The sequence below is a fragment of the Caloenas nicobarica genome, chromosome 12 (genome assembly GCF_036013445.1).
Source record: "Caloenas nicobarica isolate bCalNic1 chromosome 12, bCalNic1.hap1, whole genome shotgun sequence".
Lineage (NCBI taxonomy): Eukaryota > Metazoa > Chordata > Aves > Columbiformes > Columbidae > Caloenas > Caloenas nicobarica.
Genome location: NC_088256.1, coordinates 12,553,239 through 12,571,775, shown reverse-complemented (window position 1 = coordinate 12,571,775; position 18,537 = coordinate 12,553,239). Strand labels below are relative to the sequence as shown.

The window sequence follows — 18,537 nt, the reverse complement described above, 5'->3', positions numbered from 1 at the left end:
TAGCCTCTTTAGTGACAAAGGCATTGTAGCTTTCCATGCACTGAACATAATAAATATACAACTGATAGTAAATATATTTATGTTGACACTGTTAAATGTTCGGCTGTGTTGCGTATATTAGAATAACGAGCCAGGTTTATTTATAACAAGAAAATGCAGACATGTCAGAGCTCTGCTGAAATTATGAAAGAAGCACTGCAGAGTACAGAATTTGGAGGTGGAAAGGATCACTTCTCAGATACTGTTTCATTCCTCTCTGCACCGTGGTTGTAAAAAGCTTATATTCCCCTCAGGCATTCTCAATAGTTGATTTTCAAGCTATGAAAGTGTCATTTAAAATAACCACAGTATTTTACTATGTCCTTTGACAGCCTGTCCCATTGTCCCGTTTGTTCTTACAAATATTTGACCAAACTTTTCCTTTCTGCAACTTCATATCATTACTTCTTATCCTAGCTTTCTCTGGCTTGGATTCGACGGTAGTGTTCATGAGCCAGGAATCCTTTATGTGACCAGGATCCTCTATGCGTGTCAAAGAAGGGATCGGGGATCCCTGTTGAAATGTGCTGCGTTTTCCAGGTGCTGGGGCACTTGGGAAAGGCAAAGGGGAAGCACAGATCTCTCAACCAGAGAAATCTCCCTCCCTCCAAAGTTTTAACTGCGAAGGGCTACGTTGTCCCTGTTTGACAAGAGGTGCTTGTCGCTCAGTTTTGTTTCCAGATTGTCCCAGTGCTGTAGGTTATGTCTGCCCTCTGTTCAAAGGTGGGATTGCAGCACAGCAGGTGTACACAAACTGGCTTAAGTCATAAGTCCTGCTAAACTAGGAAGGCTTGGATAAAAAACAGGAATAAACCCCAAATCCAAGTTATAGCTGTAGTATAAGAGCTTTTAGAGTTAGTTCTTGTTTTGACATCAGGTGGTTATTTTTAAACATGGACTTTGCTTTAAGGAAGAAAAGGGGGCAACTGTTCAAATATTTAAGATAGAGTATGTTGAAGTCTTTTACTTTATTAGTGGTACAGTCCTCACAAATGCTTTCGGAGAATACAGGAGTACTGTCTGTATAGCACCAGTGTACTATTATAATAGCCCCAGAGCATGCATCATCAGTTAGGATTTTTTTTCTTTTTTTGGCTGAAAAAGAACTAAGTACAGTTTCAAACACCCACAGCTCCCAATGCAATGACAGAATCAGGCTTTCTCCTGAGACCCAAATACCACGGTCTGCTATCACATTCTTCTTTACTGACTTAATTCAAGACCGCATTGTTATTTACCTTCAAGTATTTAAAAAATAAGTTCTGGGCAATGCTTTGTTTACTTTTCTTTTTTTCTCCATGCTGTCCTAGCACATTTGGTGCTCAAATTACATGGAAATACAATATTCACCCACTTGTTTCTTAGTTGTGGAAATCATTCAGGAGTCCCTTCAAATGAATATGAAAACAGCCCAGTATTTTAGTGGTTGAAGTCTACATAGTCTATAATATAACTGTCCTGGAATATTAATATCTTGTCAGGAACTGAAGAATAAAATCAAGATGTGTTTTTAGTGGTAAGAAGCAGTGAATTTAGATAAAAGTAAATAATATAATGATATTTACCCACCGTTTATTTCAAGGGGGCTGCCTTTATTCAAGACACATAGGAAACTAATTGCGGGCGGGGGGGTGGCGGTGATAATGATATAGTACTAAATTATGAGGAACCTTCTAAAATATATTTCTGTCTCACTTATTGGGTGTTTGAGACTTGAATTTTGAAGACCATCATCCTCTGTGATACATATTAGCTAAGTTCTTCCACATTATTTTACATTGGAAACTAACAGAATATTATTATTTACTAATTTTCAGTCACTATTACAGCACAAAGACTGGATTCAACTCCTTTCCTAATGTTGGGTGTGCCACCTTCCCTACTGACCTCAGTGAGGACCACTTGAGGAGTCAGGCATTAATCAGAGGCAGAGACTAAGGGCTGGAGTAAGCGAGAAATCTGGACATGGTGTGTTTTTCTCCGTTACCTCCACCTCGGAATAGAAATAAGGAGCTCAAAAGCCTTTGCTTTCTGCCTCCTTACATCTGGACTCTAGGAGACTTTATGGGGCAGTAGGACAAACACAGGACATGCAAAAGCAAATCAATTCTGCCTTTTGAGCTGGAGTTTTTGTTTTTGCTTGACACTTTGCCATCCCCCTGGCAAGTGAACACCAGTCTGTGCTGTGGGTGATCAAGACTCAGCATTTTCTCTACTTCCAAGCTGGCAGCTTTGCCATCATCTCATTTTGCAAGGAAAAAAGACTCAGTACAACAAAAAAAGTCTTTTCCCTGAAAAAATTATTTTACCCAACTGTTCTCGATTTGACCAGATTTATCCCCTGAGCATATGCTAACTTTATCATGCAGTGTAATGGAAGTCCTATGAATTCCCTGTGTTCTCAGAGAGATTAAATAGCTATTATAATAGACCTTTTCCATCTATTCGTCCATGACTTCCTACCAGACAGACATCAGAGATACTGTAAACTGGGAATAGCTTGACATCCAATGTTAATTATTGAAATACAAGGCATGGCGAGGCAAGAATAACCCCAAAAGATGCACAATTAATTTGGTTTTTATCTTGAAAATGACACAAATGACATACCAGTATTTTTTTCTGACCTAAGTTTTAGAACTGTAAAGATCACAAAAACTTTGTCTTGCTTGTTTTGCAGTTGCTACGTCTTCACATTGTTTTTATCACAGCAGTGAATATCTTCATAACGTCTTATCTAAACTAACACAGCCTGTTAGAGGTAGCTATTGTCAAATTGACGTCTTTTGTCTTTTGTGGCTAAGTAATATGCCAAGTCGTGTTATGAGCAATATTGTGCTCAGAGGACATTTTAGGCTAAAGAGCAATACTGTTAAAGTTAGTGTTTTACATCAGGTAGAACACTGGACTGGTATTCAAGGTTTTTTATCCCATTCTGGCATTGTTTTGCTGAATAACCTTGAATGTGTTGTTTCACTTTTCTCTGCCTCTGTTTCCCCAGCTGTAAAAGGTGGATAGTTGCATTTGGATGGATTTGTGAAGTTTGTTGAGGCAGACTGCTTGTGATGTCTCCTAACGAAAGTGTCCCAGTAGGAAATTTTAACTAGCACTAGTTCTAATTAAAGTATAATGAGTAGTAAACAAACATGTGACAAATCTGTTAGTAGCCATCACAACTCAAACAAAGTGGCTCTTAGCAGCCTGATGTGTGCTCCTGGCTTCTCACTTACCTTGAGCATTCTGGATGCTCAGTTCACTCTCCAGTGATTCATCTGAAGTCCTGGCTCGGCAGGTGACATCAGCTCATCCACCAGCTTCACAAACATGAAACCAAATTTTAATGTTATTTGGGGGACTAGAGCCTCCCAAGTGGGGTACAATATGTCAGTATATCTATTCCCACATGCTGCATACAGCATTTGATGCACTCTGCCAGTACAGGAGTTTCAAACTCCACAAGCTCATGAAAGGTCGGTTAATAGTCCATGTAAAATCACTGCACAATTGTAGAAGAATTACGATTATAGCCTCCAAAGTGTTCTGGACGGTGATTTCAGATGGACAATAGATGGAGTAAATGGGTAAAGCTAAATAATAGGTAATGAACAAAAATAGGTAATAGATAACTAACAAAAAATAGGTAACTAACAAACAATAGGTAACTAACAAAAAATCAGGCATTCTTAATGTTACAGTGGTTATAACTGGAAGCCGCACAATTTTATCCCAAATTGTACAGTGGATTAGAGCAAATAAAGTTCAGAAAGATCATAACCTTTTTGACTTTCCTTCCTAATTTTAGATTTGATCTACAAAATAGAACTTGCTGGAGGACTGGGAGCCATCCTTCTTCTGCTTATTTTGCTCGTGACCATCTATAAGTGCTACAACATAGAGTTAATGCTGTTCTACAGACAGAACTTTGGAGGAGACGAAGCAGCTGATGGTAAGCAGTTGCTCGGGAAACTCAATATATGCAATGGAAATATTTCAGAGACCAAAAGTAATGAAACTTCTGGATTGAAATGAATCCCAAAAGATACCTGCTGCCAATTTATGTTCAAACTACTGAGCAGCCAGCAGTGTAAAGCCCTAAGACTTTCTCCCAAAGCCCTGTGAAACCAATGAATCTTTTCACTGAAATGCCACCAGGCCATGCCATAAGCAAATAGGAGTCAGAAATATTGTTTGTGAGTCTGTTATAGAGGCCTCAATGCAATCGTTGAACTGATTCCTCAGGAGAACTCTTTATGTTCATGTGTCCCAGTGCCACACATGCCCAGGGTTGCTTCTCCTGAGACCCGTACTGCGTACGGGCAGCCCTTTCACCAGGTATTTTTCGTTAAACATTTCCAATGAATTGTCTTCAGGCTTCCAACTAATTCCAGTAACTAGTGAAGGGTGATTGTTGTTGAGGCTAACGGGTTACCTTGGTTAATTGGGAGACTGTAGACAACTTAGTGGAAAGGTACAGCTTGCCCGGAAAGTATGTTTAGGAATAAACTAGGCTGGTTTTCAGTGTTCTTCTCCCCCTTCCCTCTCACTAGCATATGTTCTCTTTGGTGGCTAAAAGCCAAATGTGTATTTTAAAATTGAAGCTTTTATTCTCCTCAATATAGACTGTTCCTCCTCCTATGAAGCTGGAGTAAGCCCTGGTAAACTAAATCCAAGTGCTTTAAATCTTGTTATCATATTCTTAATACTTCCATTATAGCGGAATTAATATGTCATCAATATGCATATAACTAGTATCTGCTAAAGATCTGGAGTACTGTCTTTAAATACAGGTACTTTTCATAGCCCACTGCAACACTTCTGAGTCATGTAGGCAGTCTGCAATAGTGTAACTGGAAATAATAATGTATTTGTAAAAAGAGCAGGGAACACATTTCCCCTATTGTGTTACTTTCTGCAGTTAGCATTACTGTTATCAAAATAATAAATGTTTCTGTTTAACTCTGGGGACATATGGTGTGAAAATGTTTTGCTACAACGAAATCCATAGGAGTTTTGGAGAATGGGTGAAATTACGTCCAGGGGATTTTATAGAACATGGAATGATAAATAGCAGGAATAGAGGTCAGGAAACTCCCTCTTTCTCGACCTTCATGTGTGAGTAGGAAAACCAAAACCTTTTTTCATACTATACAATACTGCACAATATTTATACTGATACCTAGGAGAAAGTGAAGGGTGAAATTATGTGGTTTTGGAAGTGATTTGCCTCTAACACCTTGGGATTATACCAACGTAACATCCCTGGTTCACGCCAACAAAAAATGACCCAAAGTGCTAATTTCCTCCAGATTGCTTTGATTCATTTATCTCATGTTTTCAGTGTGAAGCTGCTGCATTTTTATTATGTAACTTCTGGTTATTTAGAGGAAGCCCTATGAGTACATAGGGGATTGTGTGCGTATGTTAATTCTGGAAGCAATCTTTTATTTTTCCAGTGTGTGATTTTAGAACTATTGCAACTTTGTGTCTCATTCTGATCCTTCAGAATGAAAAATGGAGGCGGAATGTTACTGAAGTCAAAGCATATAGGGGGATGTTTTTTTGTACTGATGTAGGCTACAGGGGGAACATACAGAGTGCCATGAGCAGTCAGCTGTATAGATGCAATTGCAGGGTCATTTTCCATTTATACATGTAACTCTTTAAAATAGGAGATTTGGCACTCAAAAGATTTGCTTTATTCCTGAATTTCTAAAAATATCCTATGTAAGCAATGTTGGATGCATTCACTTCCTGTGTTGTGCAGAGCGTTGTTTTTAGAGAAAATGATACCGAGGACTAAGGGAAGCCGTTTAGAAGATGGCTCCAAACAGAACGAGCAGTGGGCAAGCATGGACAGGTCCTTCTGCTCCATCCTGTTGCTCCATCCTCCTTGCAAGGAGGGAGTCAAGACTGTGGAGGTGTAACACAAGCATATGGACTCACAGGAACCTGGGGGAGCTGGCTCTGTCTATGTCTTGCTTCCTTGTATTGTGACTGGAGGTGGCTGGAGGGGTGGCCGTTGTAGCCACGTACCTGGAAGGGACAGGACTCAGGGACAGCCTCCCTGTCTGCCCCTGTGCCAGCACACGGCTCTCACGCTGCTTTGTAACCAGGCACGGCAGCGCTCTGGGGTTTGCTTCACTGCCTTTGCAGAGCTCTCAGCCGTTTGCAGGGATGTTTGCATCCCGCATCACTTGGTGGCTGGCTTCTATTAAAAGGCTTCATTATGGACAGGGTGGTGGGTTTTGGACAGGCCTTCAGAGCTGGCTGGCCTTTTTTTCTTTGCTGTTTGTTCTTCTGTCATCTTTCCATCAGTAACTACTATTATTTATGCTGTTGATTTCAGAGAAATATCAGCAAGCTAGGTGGACATCCTCCCATACAGCTATGGTGTTACTTGGCAAATTGCCTTTTACAGACATAATTATTCACATGCTTTGTCTGTAGCTCTGACCCTCATGGGTCTGGCTTTGTGTCAAGAATTTTAAGAAAATAACCGTGATTTCAAGGTCATGAAGGAATGTATTGTATTATGATTAGCTATGTTTTCTTTTTATTGAATATATTGATGGTTTTTAACTGCTTTAATTATCTTTCATGTGCACTATTCTTTACAGATAATTGGCACTCAGCAATCCTCCATTCATGCAGTTTTGTCCTCACAACATTAACTATTTGATTTTTCATTTTCTGTAAATAATGGCAGCTGTGCTCTTCCCTGGTGACTGAGCTGCTGAAGGTTGACTTTTTCAATGTACCATTTTCCATTACTGCAGAGGAATAGCAAAGAGAAATTTCACTAAGGCAGTCTGATCCCAGCATGGATCCCAAGCTCGGCAGTGGTGCCTCTTCTGCCCCAGCACAGCCTCCAGCTTTTAGCTCCGTGTTTCGGACACAGAGGGCTGGAGCTGAGCCCCAGTGCTGTGCAGGAGGAGGAGGAGGCGGCGTGTTGCCCTTTCTAGCCAAACCACTGGGTTGCAGCCCCCCTGTCCTCGTGTGCCGTGTCCCCGGTCCCCTCTGTCACTCACTGCCTGCCTCCACCTTTTCACGAGCCTTTGCCTCCACCCCAGCCTGCAGGCACAATGGAGGGGCAATGTCTCCGCCTGCACCCCATTTGCTCTTGGAGTTTCATGCTGTGAGCCCCAAGTATTTAAAATGTCCTGGATCAAGTGACCTCTAAAATTATGATATTGGTTTTAAAAACTACAAGATATCCAATTAAAAAATGCTTTAGACTGTTTGTATTTGTCATAGTTTTCTGCATAATCGGTATTCATTTGAGTTAAGTCATATATTTTGTCACAATTACTTGTGCAAGGAAGTTTTCATTGCTCAAAACTTCCCAAACTTTCCAGGCTCAGAAACTTTTCCAATCTCAAAACTTTCACATAATCATAGCACTCTTGAGGCATAGGAGTTGAAAGGAAGCTTTCCATTAGCAGTATGTAAAGGATTAAAATAGAAAAGTTTCAGCTTTAGTTTTTGTATCAAAATTTTGCGCACAATCTTTTCAGATGTGAAATGTATACACTGGCAACATGAAGCAGAGTTAGTAACTAGCTCAACATGCAGAAGAAAACTGAAAGGATATCCTTTGTCTGGTCTGAAAAATTTCTCTATGGAAACCAGATTATAGGCTCCTGCGAAAAATCCCAACTTTGTTGGGAAATGCTTGATTGTTTCCAGGAATAATAGAATTTCCTTGTGCTTTCCTATATTCTTTATACTACCCTTGGAAACAGCAGGCTGAATGTGCCTTTGTTTTCTTACAGACAACAAGGAGTATGATGCATATCTTTCATACACCAAAGTGGATCCTGATGCATTAGATTGTGATAATAATGAAGAGGAGCAGTTTGCACTTGAAATTCTGCCGGATGTTCTAGAAAAGCACTATGGATATAAGCTTTTCATTCCGGATAGGGACCTGATCCCTAGTGGAAGTAAGTATTTCTGACCAATCAATTTTAGTTCTCTCTGATGTGTCATAGAGGCCTGGACTGTGCAATAAGTACTAGATATTGGAAACCTCTCATTGTGAAGTGATTGTGAGGACTGGGGAAGATTCCTCAGTGCTACAAATTTGCCCTCTTGGTTACAGCTCATTCCTGCACTACTCAAATCCGAGGGAACTTCCATTGATTTCAGTGGAGGCAGGAACTGGACCTTCCCACAGGAAAGGCTGCAGTGCTGCAAGGAATACTGTAGTCCAAAATCTCTACATCAGACACGGACACCTAGGCAGGAATTTGTAGTCTCTGTTTTACAATCATTGAAAATGGGATTATTATTTTTTCCAGTAGTTGTTTGTCTACAGCAGCTTCACAGGTAAAAGTCGTATTTCCCATTGCCTTTTGTTTTTGTTTTCTTTTCCTAATTTTGAAATCTCATAGCTACAGTAGTTTCCCAGTTACTGGTACAGGTGCAATTTTTTCATTAGAGTTTTGACAGAGTGTTGCGTTTCTAAGCAGTGTTGGTATTGTGTAAGTAATTCTAATTCTTCAGAGGACTATGTACAGCCCAGTGTTCTGATGCTGTTTTCCATGCTGTCGGTGAAATACAGCTGTCTGTTTCCAATCAGTTTTGATGCCGTGTCTGAAGATTCAGCAGCATTTTGCATATCTGTATGAACTGTTAATGCCTTCCTAGCTGTAGATGTGTTATCTCTTCTTCCAGATTAATTTTTGGACAAGTCAAAAAAGACCATGAGTCATATGCATCACGTTGATGAATTTTCAATGCGCAGTATGTTTGCTTTAATATCACATTTATTTGAAATGCTGCCCTTGTGAGAAATCAGCTTTTTGTACAAATTCTGTCTGCAGATCACTTCCTTGGAAAATATTAGAAAAGAACACAACCTTATCTCTGTATATGGTGCTGTATAGGAAATATGAACAAGAACACAAAGCAGTGGCTGTGCTGGAGCAGATGTCCCCAGACATGAAACAGCTAGAACATGGCTGCGTTAGCAACCTGCCTGCCGAAAGACTTGAAACTGCTGCTTTGCTGCTGCCAAACATCAGTGGCTGCCCCAGAAGTTGGAGCCTCCTTCTGCTCTGACATCTGAGGGAGCTGGAAGCAGAGCTCAGAGTCCTGTACCATTGGGGAAGAGGAGTCAGAGCCTAGTCAGACATCACGCAAAGTCCTGTGCAGGGATTTGAACTTCTCATGTGCATTTGCAGCTCCTGGGTTAGAGCTGCTTCCCCTCTTCCTTTTGCCTGGCCCCTGCAAGGTGTGAGTTTTACTCCCCTAGTGACATGTTACAGAAAGGGGAATTGGCTCATAGATTTTTATTTCTGACAACACAAGCAAGTAGTACTGAATTTTTAGATATTATTAAGAGAAAATACATCTTTTTGTGTCAAAAATTACAGGAATGTTGTAAATAGTTGTTTCACATCCAACAATATAGCAGAGTTATACACAGCAATTATGCAAGTGAATTAAAGAGTTTAAAGCTAGCCCTTCAGTGGTAACTATACTGAAGCACAGATTAATCTGAAATTAGATTCTTCTTTCCAAGTGCTGTACCAGCCAGTGTGGTATTTTATTTTTGTCTATTTTTGTCAGTCAGTCAGACACTCAGCAAATACTTCTCATCACTTTGGGTATTCATTAAACCTCTCCTGAAAATGCAGGGTACCTGAAAATGTCAGTTCTCATTTATGAACATTCACAGATTTAATACTTCTTTTTTCCTCTCAGACTCACTTCTTCAGTATTATGAAAGGGCCTGATTCAAACACATGGAGCTTCAAGAACGCTTAATCAGACATAATGGCAATGCAGAATAAAATGCAGAACTGAAATGAGTGTGATTTCCATGCTTTAGCTTCGACAAAGATATGGGGGAAGGCACTTTATTTTTGGGGAGCAAAAGGAGGTAATGGGAGAGGTGATGGGGAAGGACTCCTGTATTTGTAAGCTCCCTGCGTGCGCTGGAGAAGTGGAACATGTTGGTGTTCTGCCTGGTGCTCTTACAAGGACTTGCAGTGCTTGGTGAGGAGAGCAGACAGTGCCGTGTGGTATGGACCTGCTAGAAACTCCAGAGATAACATATCGTATTTTAGACTCATTGTCTCAAAATGTAGCATATATGACAAAATATACAGCTCTTTGGTGTAGATTTCTGTAGAAAAATGGGGGTTTGGTCACAGTTATCTTTTTATTATTATTATTTTAGGAAATGTCTCTTTTCAGATGTACTGCATTTCCTTTCCTTTCAGTTTAAATGACTTTCAGTGTAATGTAATGCTTTCCCACTCTCCATTCTGCTGTGTTTCCTTGTATACCTCGTGTACTTAAATGTGTGTCATTCCGCTAGTACAACAAATTTGTGTTTTGTGAGGCTGGTTCTTTCATATAATCGCTGCAATTTTAAGGTGCCACCACAGGAGGGTGTGCATTATTGCGCTTGCTTCCTGGCGTGAAGCAACACGTACAGCTGCTACTTGGATTTGAGAGCAAGCAAAAAATAGATTTGTTAAATAGTATTTCATTAACTTTCTTGCACACTTCTCTGAAGAAACTAAAAAGCTGATATCAGAAAAATTCAGGGACACGTTTGATTATGTTTTTGTCTAGCTGTTTAATCTCTAACCTCTGGGGAAAAGCTATGATAGGCTCTGCATGTCCCTGTGCAGCTGAGGGAAAGATGACAGCCAGCTGTGCCTTAGCTGGGGCTGCACGCCCAGCAGCGAGCCACGTATTAGCATTTCGGCTCTGTGCTGAGGACCCTCTGCTGCAGGGATGCCCATGGAGTGACTCTTGCTGTTGCTGGGAGCACAGAGGGGATGGCTGTGGGGACCGAGGCCACCTCTTCACCATTGAGAAGCAGATCCCTGGCATCCCCTGTCCAGGGCAGATGGGGCTGAATCGTGTTTTGCAGTAGGTGTTGGTTACTGCGCCCTGCCGGGATATAAATGTTATTTATCCCAGTGGAGTGTTTTGTCCTAATGAGAGGATCACCATGAAGGATGCCAGGGGCCTCAGTGGTGCCCACCACAAGGTGGCCAGCAAGGACCTTTGTGGTGACTCATGGAGCTGCCTGAGAGCAGCACAGCTGGGCGCACTCCCCGAACTGGTGAGGTAGGAATGGGGTTCAAGCAGCCACTGCTTCTCTGCTCTCGTGAGCCCCCATATCCATGCAGGCTGGGAGATGAGAGGGGCAGCACGGCAGGGAGACATGAAGTGCAGTGTGCTCTGTAAGCAGCAAGACCAAGTTTGTAACGCGGGATTGGAGTTGCATGTTATAGGAAGCATTACAGCAGCTATTCTTTCTTAAAGAATATCTTCACTCTTAACAGAGACTGAGTGTTCTTCAGCCTGCCCAAGCTGACAGCACATGCAGCTTTCTGCGTAGGTAACCAAGGCATAATTGAATATGTCAGCTGGTATAAAGAGACTGTGATCCCTAAGATACAGGTGCAGTTGTTACTTAGCTCTTATCATTTTTTCCACCCTATTAGTTTTCAGGGCTTTTTTAGCAAACCCTTTCCCACAGCAAGCAGACTCTCAAGCCCTGTGAGCTTTTAAATTAGGAGACTTGAGGAGACTGAACACTTGTGGGGAGGGAAACAGGGATAATTGGGTTTTTACCTGTGCCATTTTTTGTCTTGCTAAGGATGGTGTGTATACAGAAAAATCTATTTGCACTTGACTTCTGAATTTGGGGCTACATTAGAGAAAGATACTTTTCTCACATGGTGTCTGCAAATTATTTTAAACCCTGAAAGTGAAGAGGTCAAATTTTCAAGTTGGATTTTTAGTACCAGCAATACAAATCTATTAGAGCACCATCTAGTTGCTCTCTAAGCATATGTGCATTTGATCTTGACAGGATTGAAACAATACCACCAATTCACTCTAGCTCAGCCCAGGATATAGAGATCAGGCACTGAAAAGAACAACAGTGATGGAATAAAAATATTTGGTTTTGCCTGAAAAATGAGAGATTGTCAGCACAACAGGAGAGCACCTAAAGCATGTGATAAAAAGCACCCAACAGCTCAGTACTGCAGTTCTGGCACTTTGTAGTTTGTCTGCCCATCTGTGTGTTTTTTGCCTGATAAATTCCAGCTTCTTGGGTTCCTGGATGAAGAAAACGTGTATGAACTGTGTGCCTGGGGTTCCCAAAGAGCCTTAATACAGCAGGGGACAGCATTTATGTGGAGTGGGAAAAGAGTACCCAGCTCCACAAACTCCTTTCAGAAGTCTCTGGTTGTCTACTCTGTATTCATCTTATACTTAATGCCAGGCATGGGCAGGAGTAGGAGGGATACACAGAAATGACAGTTGGAAGTGGAAGAAATAAAACAAAAACCAGAAAGGCTGGCTACCCGCTAATGGTCCTCTGAAGGCCACCAAGACGGTCAGGGAGCTGAAGCACATAGTACAAGAGGAGAACCCCAAAGAACTGTGTTTCTTGAACAAAAAGCCAACAAAGACAAAGCCAAGGAGGAATCTTATTGTTGTCTTTTCAGTGGAAAGCACAAAGATGGAGACAGACTCTTCTCAAAGGTGCACAGTTGTTGAATAAGAGGCCACAGGTATGAGTTGCAACACTGAAAATTCTATTTAAACATTAGGAAAATTTTCCTCACCATGGGGATGGTCAGACACTGGAAAAGAACCCAGAGACACTGAGAAGAAACCTCCAACCCTGGAGGTCTTCAAAACTGCACTGAAAGAGGCCCTGAGCAATCTTAGCTGGTTCTGCTTTGGGCAGAGTGTTGACCTGCAGACCTCCAGAACCCCTTCTAACCTCTATGAGTCTATGAATCTTTGATTCTAAATATGCAGAATTTTTATTCCATCATCTATCATCAAAACAGTTGCACTAAAATCACCCACTGCAAGGAGACATCCCCAGAGCTCCCATCTTTTCCTTCTCCTTAATCCCTCCTTCCTATGCCATGTGAAATACAGAAAGGCTGACCGTGGTTAAGGGAGCGGTATGGTGAGAGGGCAGTGTGTCATGCTGATCTGCGTTATTCGTTTCTTTATGTTGAACTCATCAGCTGTCCATTAGCTTATCCTGGGATAAGGTATTTAATAAACAGGAAAAACAATACATGCCGTAATTTTTGTCATAATAAAATAATCAGAGTTAGGGCTTGGAAACTATTCAGTTAGGAAACCAGGACTGAATTATTCTTCTATGAATAACTTTCTCAAGTGATAGTCACGTTGCCGAACGCAGAAAGGCTGGTTATTTTCAGAGTGCCAGGAACCAGCCAGTGTGTGGTTGATGGCAGGTACTCTTTGATTCTCGTGGTCCTGCAGACCATGCTTCCCAAAAATATCCATAAGGCTTTTTATGATTTCTGATGTACTTCCCTCTCCCTCAACTGCTTCTGCAAATCATCTGAATCTGGTTAGTCAGTCTTTTCTTTGCGTAAGCAGCTCTGTGTCCATGGTGTTCATTAATTCCCTTTCTCTTAGTGTGCTTGCATACGAGGTTGTCTGGGTTTCCCTCCAGCCTGTGGTTAGTGTGGCTCGTTCAAGGTTCAGTAGGCAGTTATGCATGATTTAACTGCAAATGAACTTCTCTTCTTCAGCGCTTCTAACTACAGTTCAACATCGTTACATGTTGACAGAGTTTGGTGAGCACATATTTGCTGTCAGGTGATCTGTCTTCATTACTTAAGGGCAACCATGCAAAAACTATGTTTGTTATGAGTCTAGAAGTTCTTGCTGTCCACAGCTCCTTGGGCATTGCACTGGACATGGTGCAAGGTTGTTACTGATAGAGTCACTCACAATTCTAATTTTTTTGACCTATGGCAAATGCTAACATTTTGAAAAGAGTTTTGGGGCCATATTGCAAAATACTGTTTCAAGGGGAAAAATGGGTCAAAATTTAAAATGTTCTTTTTCCATAACATCAAATGGGTCAATTCTAATGCTGACATTTTATTTTTACATTCTAGTTTATGATAAAATACAATCTTTGGGAATTAAAAACTAATAATTCCATACTGATTTTGTCAAGATGATTTTCTTCTCCCCTCACAATGAAGTGTCATTGAAGTTGACGCCTCCTGCAATGAAAGTGACTTTTCAGCAAAATGATATTTATATGATGGAACTATATTTTTCTGGAATCTTACAGTTGATCCTAGTTGGTGATGTCATTCCTGAAATCCCTGCTCAGTTTTTTTTTCTTGAAAGTGAAACAGAAACACGGCCTGACAATTACATCTTAGCTCACTGGAAAGGTGAAAACAGCCCTTTCTCCATCCTACATTGCAATATAGATTGCTTGTATTTAAGACCTCCTAATGGACTGAACACAAGACAGACAACCTGCGGTATTTTGGGTGGTCTCAAATTCTGAAGTGAAAGGAGGATGGGTGACTTAGCAACTCATGGGTTTATGCAGTCAGTCTGGTACCTCTGGAAAAAGTAAAGCTCGAATATCCACAGACAAGGATCTGTTCCCCCTCACAGAAATGTTTATGTTTGTGCACCTTGGACGTATTGTAGAATGCACCCAATGGAACTACGTGCTCCAGGGAGATTGTCACCTGCCTTTGCTAGTTGTCCCAAGCTGAAGTTATTGGCAGTACTAAGTATTTCTGGACCAGATGGCTGGAAAATGTGTTTGCCTTTTCATTGGGGTTCCTAATTTCCTATAATACAGTATATTTTATCCTCAATGCACCATCAAACCCGCTATACGTTGCCCATGTCTATTAGCGAACCAGCTGCAAACTCGGAATGTGAAGGAGCACCTAGTGATCATTTGTGGAGGTGTCTGTGGAGTCTTCTGTAGAAAGAGCTCTAACTTGTTGCAATATCCAGTAAGTAAGGTGGGAGTGCCAAAGTATGGGAGAGGCACAGAGGGGAGAAGTATCCAGCTGAGAAAATGGGGAATTTTTCCTGTCTTCTTCCTATCTCGTTCCCCGTGTAAAGCAAAGTCTGGTGAGTTTTTGGTTGAGATGATATAAGGGATTATTGCTGGGCTGTTGCTATTGAAATGACTGCTGCTGGATATTTGAAGAGATGAAAGTGGAGTGATTTTTTTTGTTGTTGTTTCGTTGGCTTTTCTTTTTTAATTGGATGCCTACAGTATATGCATGGCTGTGCTTAGCACTGACCTGGCTGTGTGGTACTGACCAGTATTGTGTCCTGCAGAGAATTGTCTTGTACATAGCAGTGTTCTGAGCTGTTTGAAGGAGCGATGAATATCTCAGGAAAGATGCATGATAGTTTGTTGTTTTACTGTATCTTGCAGATTCAACCTCTAATGATGAAGCTTCCCACCTAAATTCTTTCTTTTTGGGAGCAGAAAGAAAGGAAGAAAATGAAGAGTCTGAGCTGTTGATACATTGGGATAATCTCTTTCCATTGTATTGAACATTTCTACCTTTCCTTAAGTTTTGTTTCACCAGTTCTGCTTATCATTTTCTCATTGTTGCTGATTCTCTTCCCTCTTTACTGCTTCTCCCATGGATTTTAATGTTGAATTTTTTTCATTAATGAGTAACTATTTTACACAGAGCAATGTGGGGGTTTTCCTCATAAAATATTTTAAGAAAAAAAAAAAAGAAAAACCTGTAAATGCTGCATGATTTAGGAGTCATAAAACATTAACAAAAAGTCAGGATTGTTGCATAGACATTTGTAATGTATGTGTATGTCTTAAATTTTTGTGTGTCTGTGGGATGTTTGCAATTGCCTCTTTTTTTCCATTTGTGAAAGAAATCCTTCTTGCTGCTAAGTGGTGAAATAAAACATTGGTAAAGGCAGATTCAGTGCTAACTATGCCTTCAGTCTCATGAAAATAAGCTATTTTAGAATGTTCCTGTTGGCCTATTTTGTAGCTATTTACTTACTGGAAGTGGTGTGAATAAGCATGCTGTGGTGTGATGCCTGGGACTATAACAATGAGTCTTGCAGTAACAGATGTTGATTAATGCTGTTATTTGTAATCGTCGTTCCTGCTGGAGGGCAGTGTGTATGAGAGAGGCCCTGCCCTGTGCTGAGTAAAGATCTGTTCTGTGCAGCTCTTGTGTCCAAGTCTTCATTTATAACACATGCTTCTCCTCTGTTGTCAGGTGGCACATTCTGAATAGCATGGTCAAGAGGTTCATGTAGTTTAAAAAAACCAAAAAAACCCCAAAAAACAAGTATCTTGTATCTTGTCTCTAAGCTCGCAATCACAGTGCTGTGCAACCAATGAACACTCTTCTGATCTTAGTGTGGTTTTTTTTTAATGGTTTAATTTTTCTGGTCTTGACCCAAAACCCATTGAAATTTGTTGAGTTCTGTTCATTTGAATGGGTTTTAGATCAGATCTGTAAGTAGATCTCTTTCCCATCCCCTTCCATGTCAGACCAGTGTAACTGGCTTCTCCTCCCTGCCATCCCTGGGACAAGTGAAACTCAGAGATCCAGGTCCAAAATATTTCATGGTTCAATAAGCTGACATCATGGACCTAATGATGGGGCTGGCATTTCTGCTTACACTGATCATTTGCAACTACTTGGCATGCATGAATGAAAGAATAATACTGTTTTCTTTGTCACTGATGTCTCAACAAATAAACACCTCAACATGTTTAAATTTTCCATTTGTTCCTATCACTTGTCAAGTTTCTTCTAATACCTTGGGGTACATAGAAGCACAGGTTTGTGATGATAAAAAAAAAGACCACATTGGGCCACAAAGAATGTTATTGTCCTTTTGTGGTCAACACCTAAAACAAAAAGAGCCACCGTGATGCTTCTATGCAATTGCACAAGTTCTGCATGTGATGAGGGTTGATTTCTTTTTGAGCGCTTGCAAGTTACAGTTCATACACCCTGCAGCACCCTCATGTCCTTGCGTCTGAAACACAAGAGCTGCTTCCCAGTGTGTGCTTCCTTCAATGCGATGTTAATCATAATTAGTGTTACTGATAATCTTTACACAAACATTACATTGATCTTGACCTATATTTTTTCAGTAAGCGAACAGTGTATTTTTAGTCGGTAATGCACCTACACAGTGGGGATATTGTGTAGGTGTCATTCCGTTGAGATGAACAGGGAAAACCAGTAAGGGATGGAGGGTGTTATTAAGGAGTTTTATATATGTACTCCATAAATACAAATATGTTGTGATACACAATCCTATTTTTGTTGGAGTATATTGTGAAATTGTCTTAAATGGTGTGGATCAGTAAGCTGATTGTTATACTTGATTGCAAGCCTGATGTTTTGATACAATAGACTTCTTTATTCTTTACTCTTTCTCTCTTTCTGTAATTTGTAGCCTATATTGAAGATCTCACAAGATGTGTTGAACAAAGCAGAAGACTCATTATCGTGTTAACTCCAGACTATGTTCTCAGGAGAGGATGGAGTATTTTTGAGATGGAAAACAGACTCCATAACATGCTAGTCAGTGGAGAAATCAAAGTTATTTTGATTGAGTGTACTGAATTAAAAGGGAAAGTGAATTATCATGAAGTGGAATCTTTAAAGCACACCATCAAACTTCTCTCAGTGGTCAAGTGGAAAGGACCAAAAAGCAGCAAACTGAATTCTAAGTTTTGGAAGCGCCTAGTCTTTGAAATGCCAGGGAAGAAAAAGGAGGTGGTGTCTCGGCATCAGGTCCTGGATTCTGCAGAGCAGGGCCTTTTTGGAGACCTCCAGACTGTACCCTCTCTTGCCGTCACAGGCACTTCTGCCACGTTGGTAGAATCCCGGGCTGATTTAACTGATTACCATCAAGCAGACTCTGTGCAAATGAGACATTATTGCAGAGGATATGAATATGATGTGTCAGCGGCAACATTGCCAATAGCTTCCATAAGCAACCATCACACATACTGTAACATACCCTTGACACTACTAAATGGACAGCTACCTCTTAACACTACCATGAAGGATCCCCAAGAGCCTCACAGGAACAACCCATTGCTACCTTTATCAGCAAAGGAGCTTAGCTTCAGCAGTGATATTTGGTAGTGAAGATCAGGACTTTTTGGGATGCTTCATGACCGCCATGAAGATGCATTTTTAAAGAACTTTGGCCTAACCCCATGGGGTGAGAAAAGATATTCAAAGCAGCAGCACACTTGTTTGCTTTTCTACTTGAACATTTTGTTTACATTTACAAATTACTGACAAAGGGGGCATTCTTTTGTAACTTGGTAATGTCCTTCCTGTCTTTTAATGTACAATTTTATTGCTTCTTTAAAAAGGAGGGGGAATAGAAAAAACAGATCCCATCATTTTACAGTAGGTTTACAATCTGGGATGGATAAAAGGTCACTGTACATGATCTCCCACATTCATACATATTTAAGTAATGGTATTTGAAATACACAGAAGTTGTTGGGTTTTTCTTATAGACTGCAGTACAGTTTGAAATTCTAATCATGCTACGAAAATGATCATCTCCTGCACAGACCAGGTGAATCATTCTCAGAAGGGAAGGAGGAGGAAACCTTCCTGGTAACATTGTCTCGCAAATACATTTTAGAAGATGACCAGCTGAAACAAT

The 18,537-nt window shown here is 40.7% G+C and overlaps 1 protein-coding gene across 1 annotated transcript in view; it reads left to right on the top strand.

Annotated features, from left to right (window-relative positions):
• IL1RAPL2 (interleukin 1 receptor accessory protein like 2) overlaps positions 1–17,999 on the top strand; it is a 384,032-nt gene extending 366,033 nt beyond the window's left edge. The window contains exons 9-11 of the mRNA XM_065643459.1: positions 3,842–3,985; positions 7,812–7,982; positions 17,302–17,999. Coding sequence (XP_065499531.1) covers positions 3,842–3,985; positions 7,812–7,982; positions 17,302–17,999 — 1,013 coding nt within the window. The remainder of the gene's footprint in view (positions 1–3,841; positions 3,986–7,811; positions 7,983–17,301) is intronic.
• Positions 18,000–18,537: the final 538 nt, after the last annotated feature.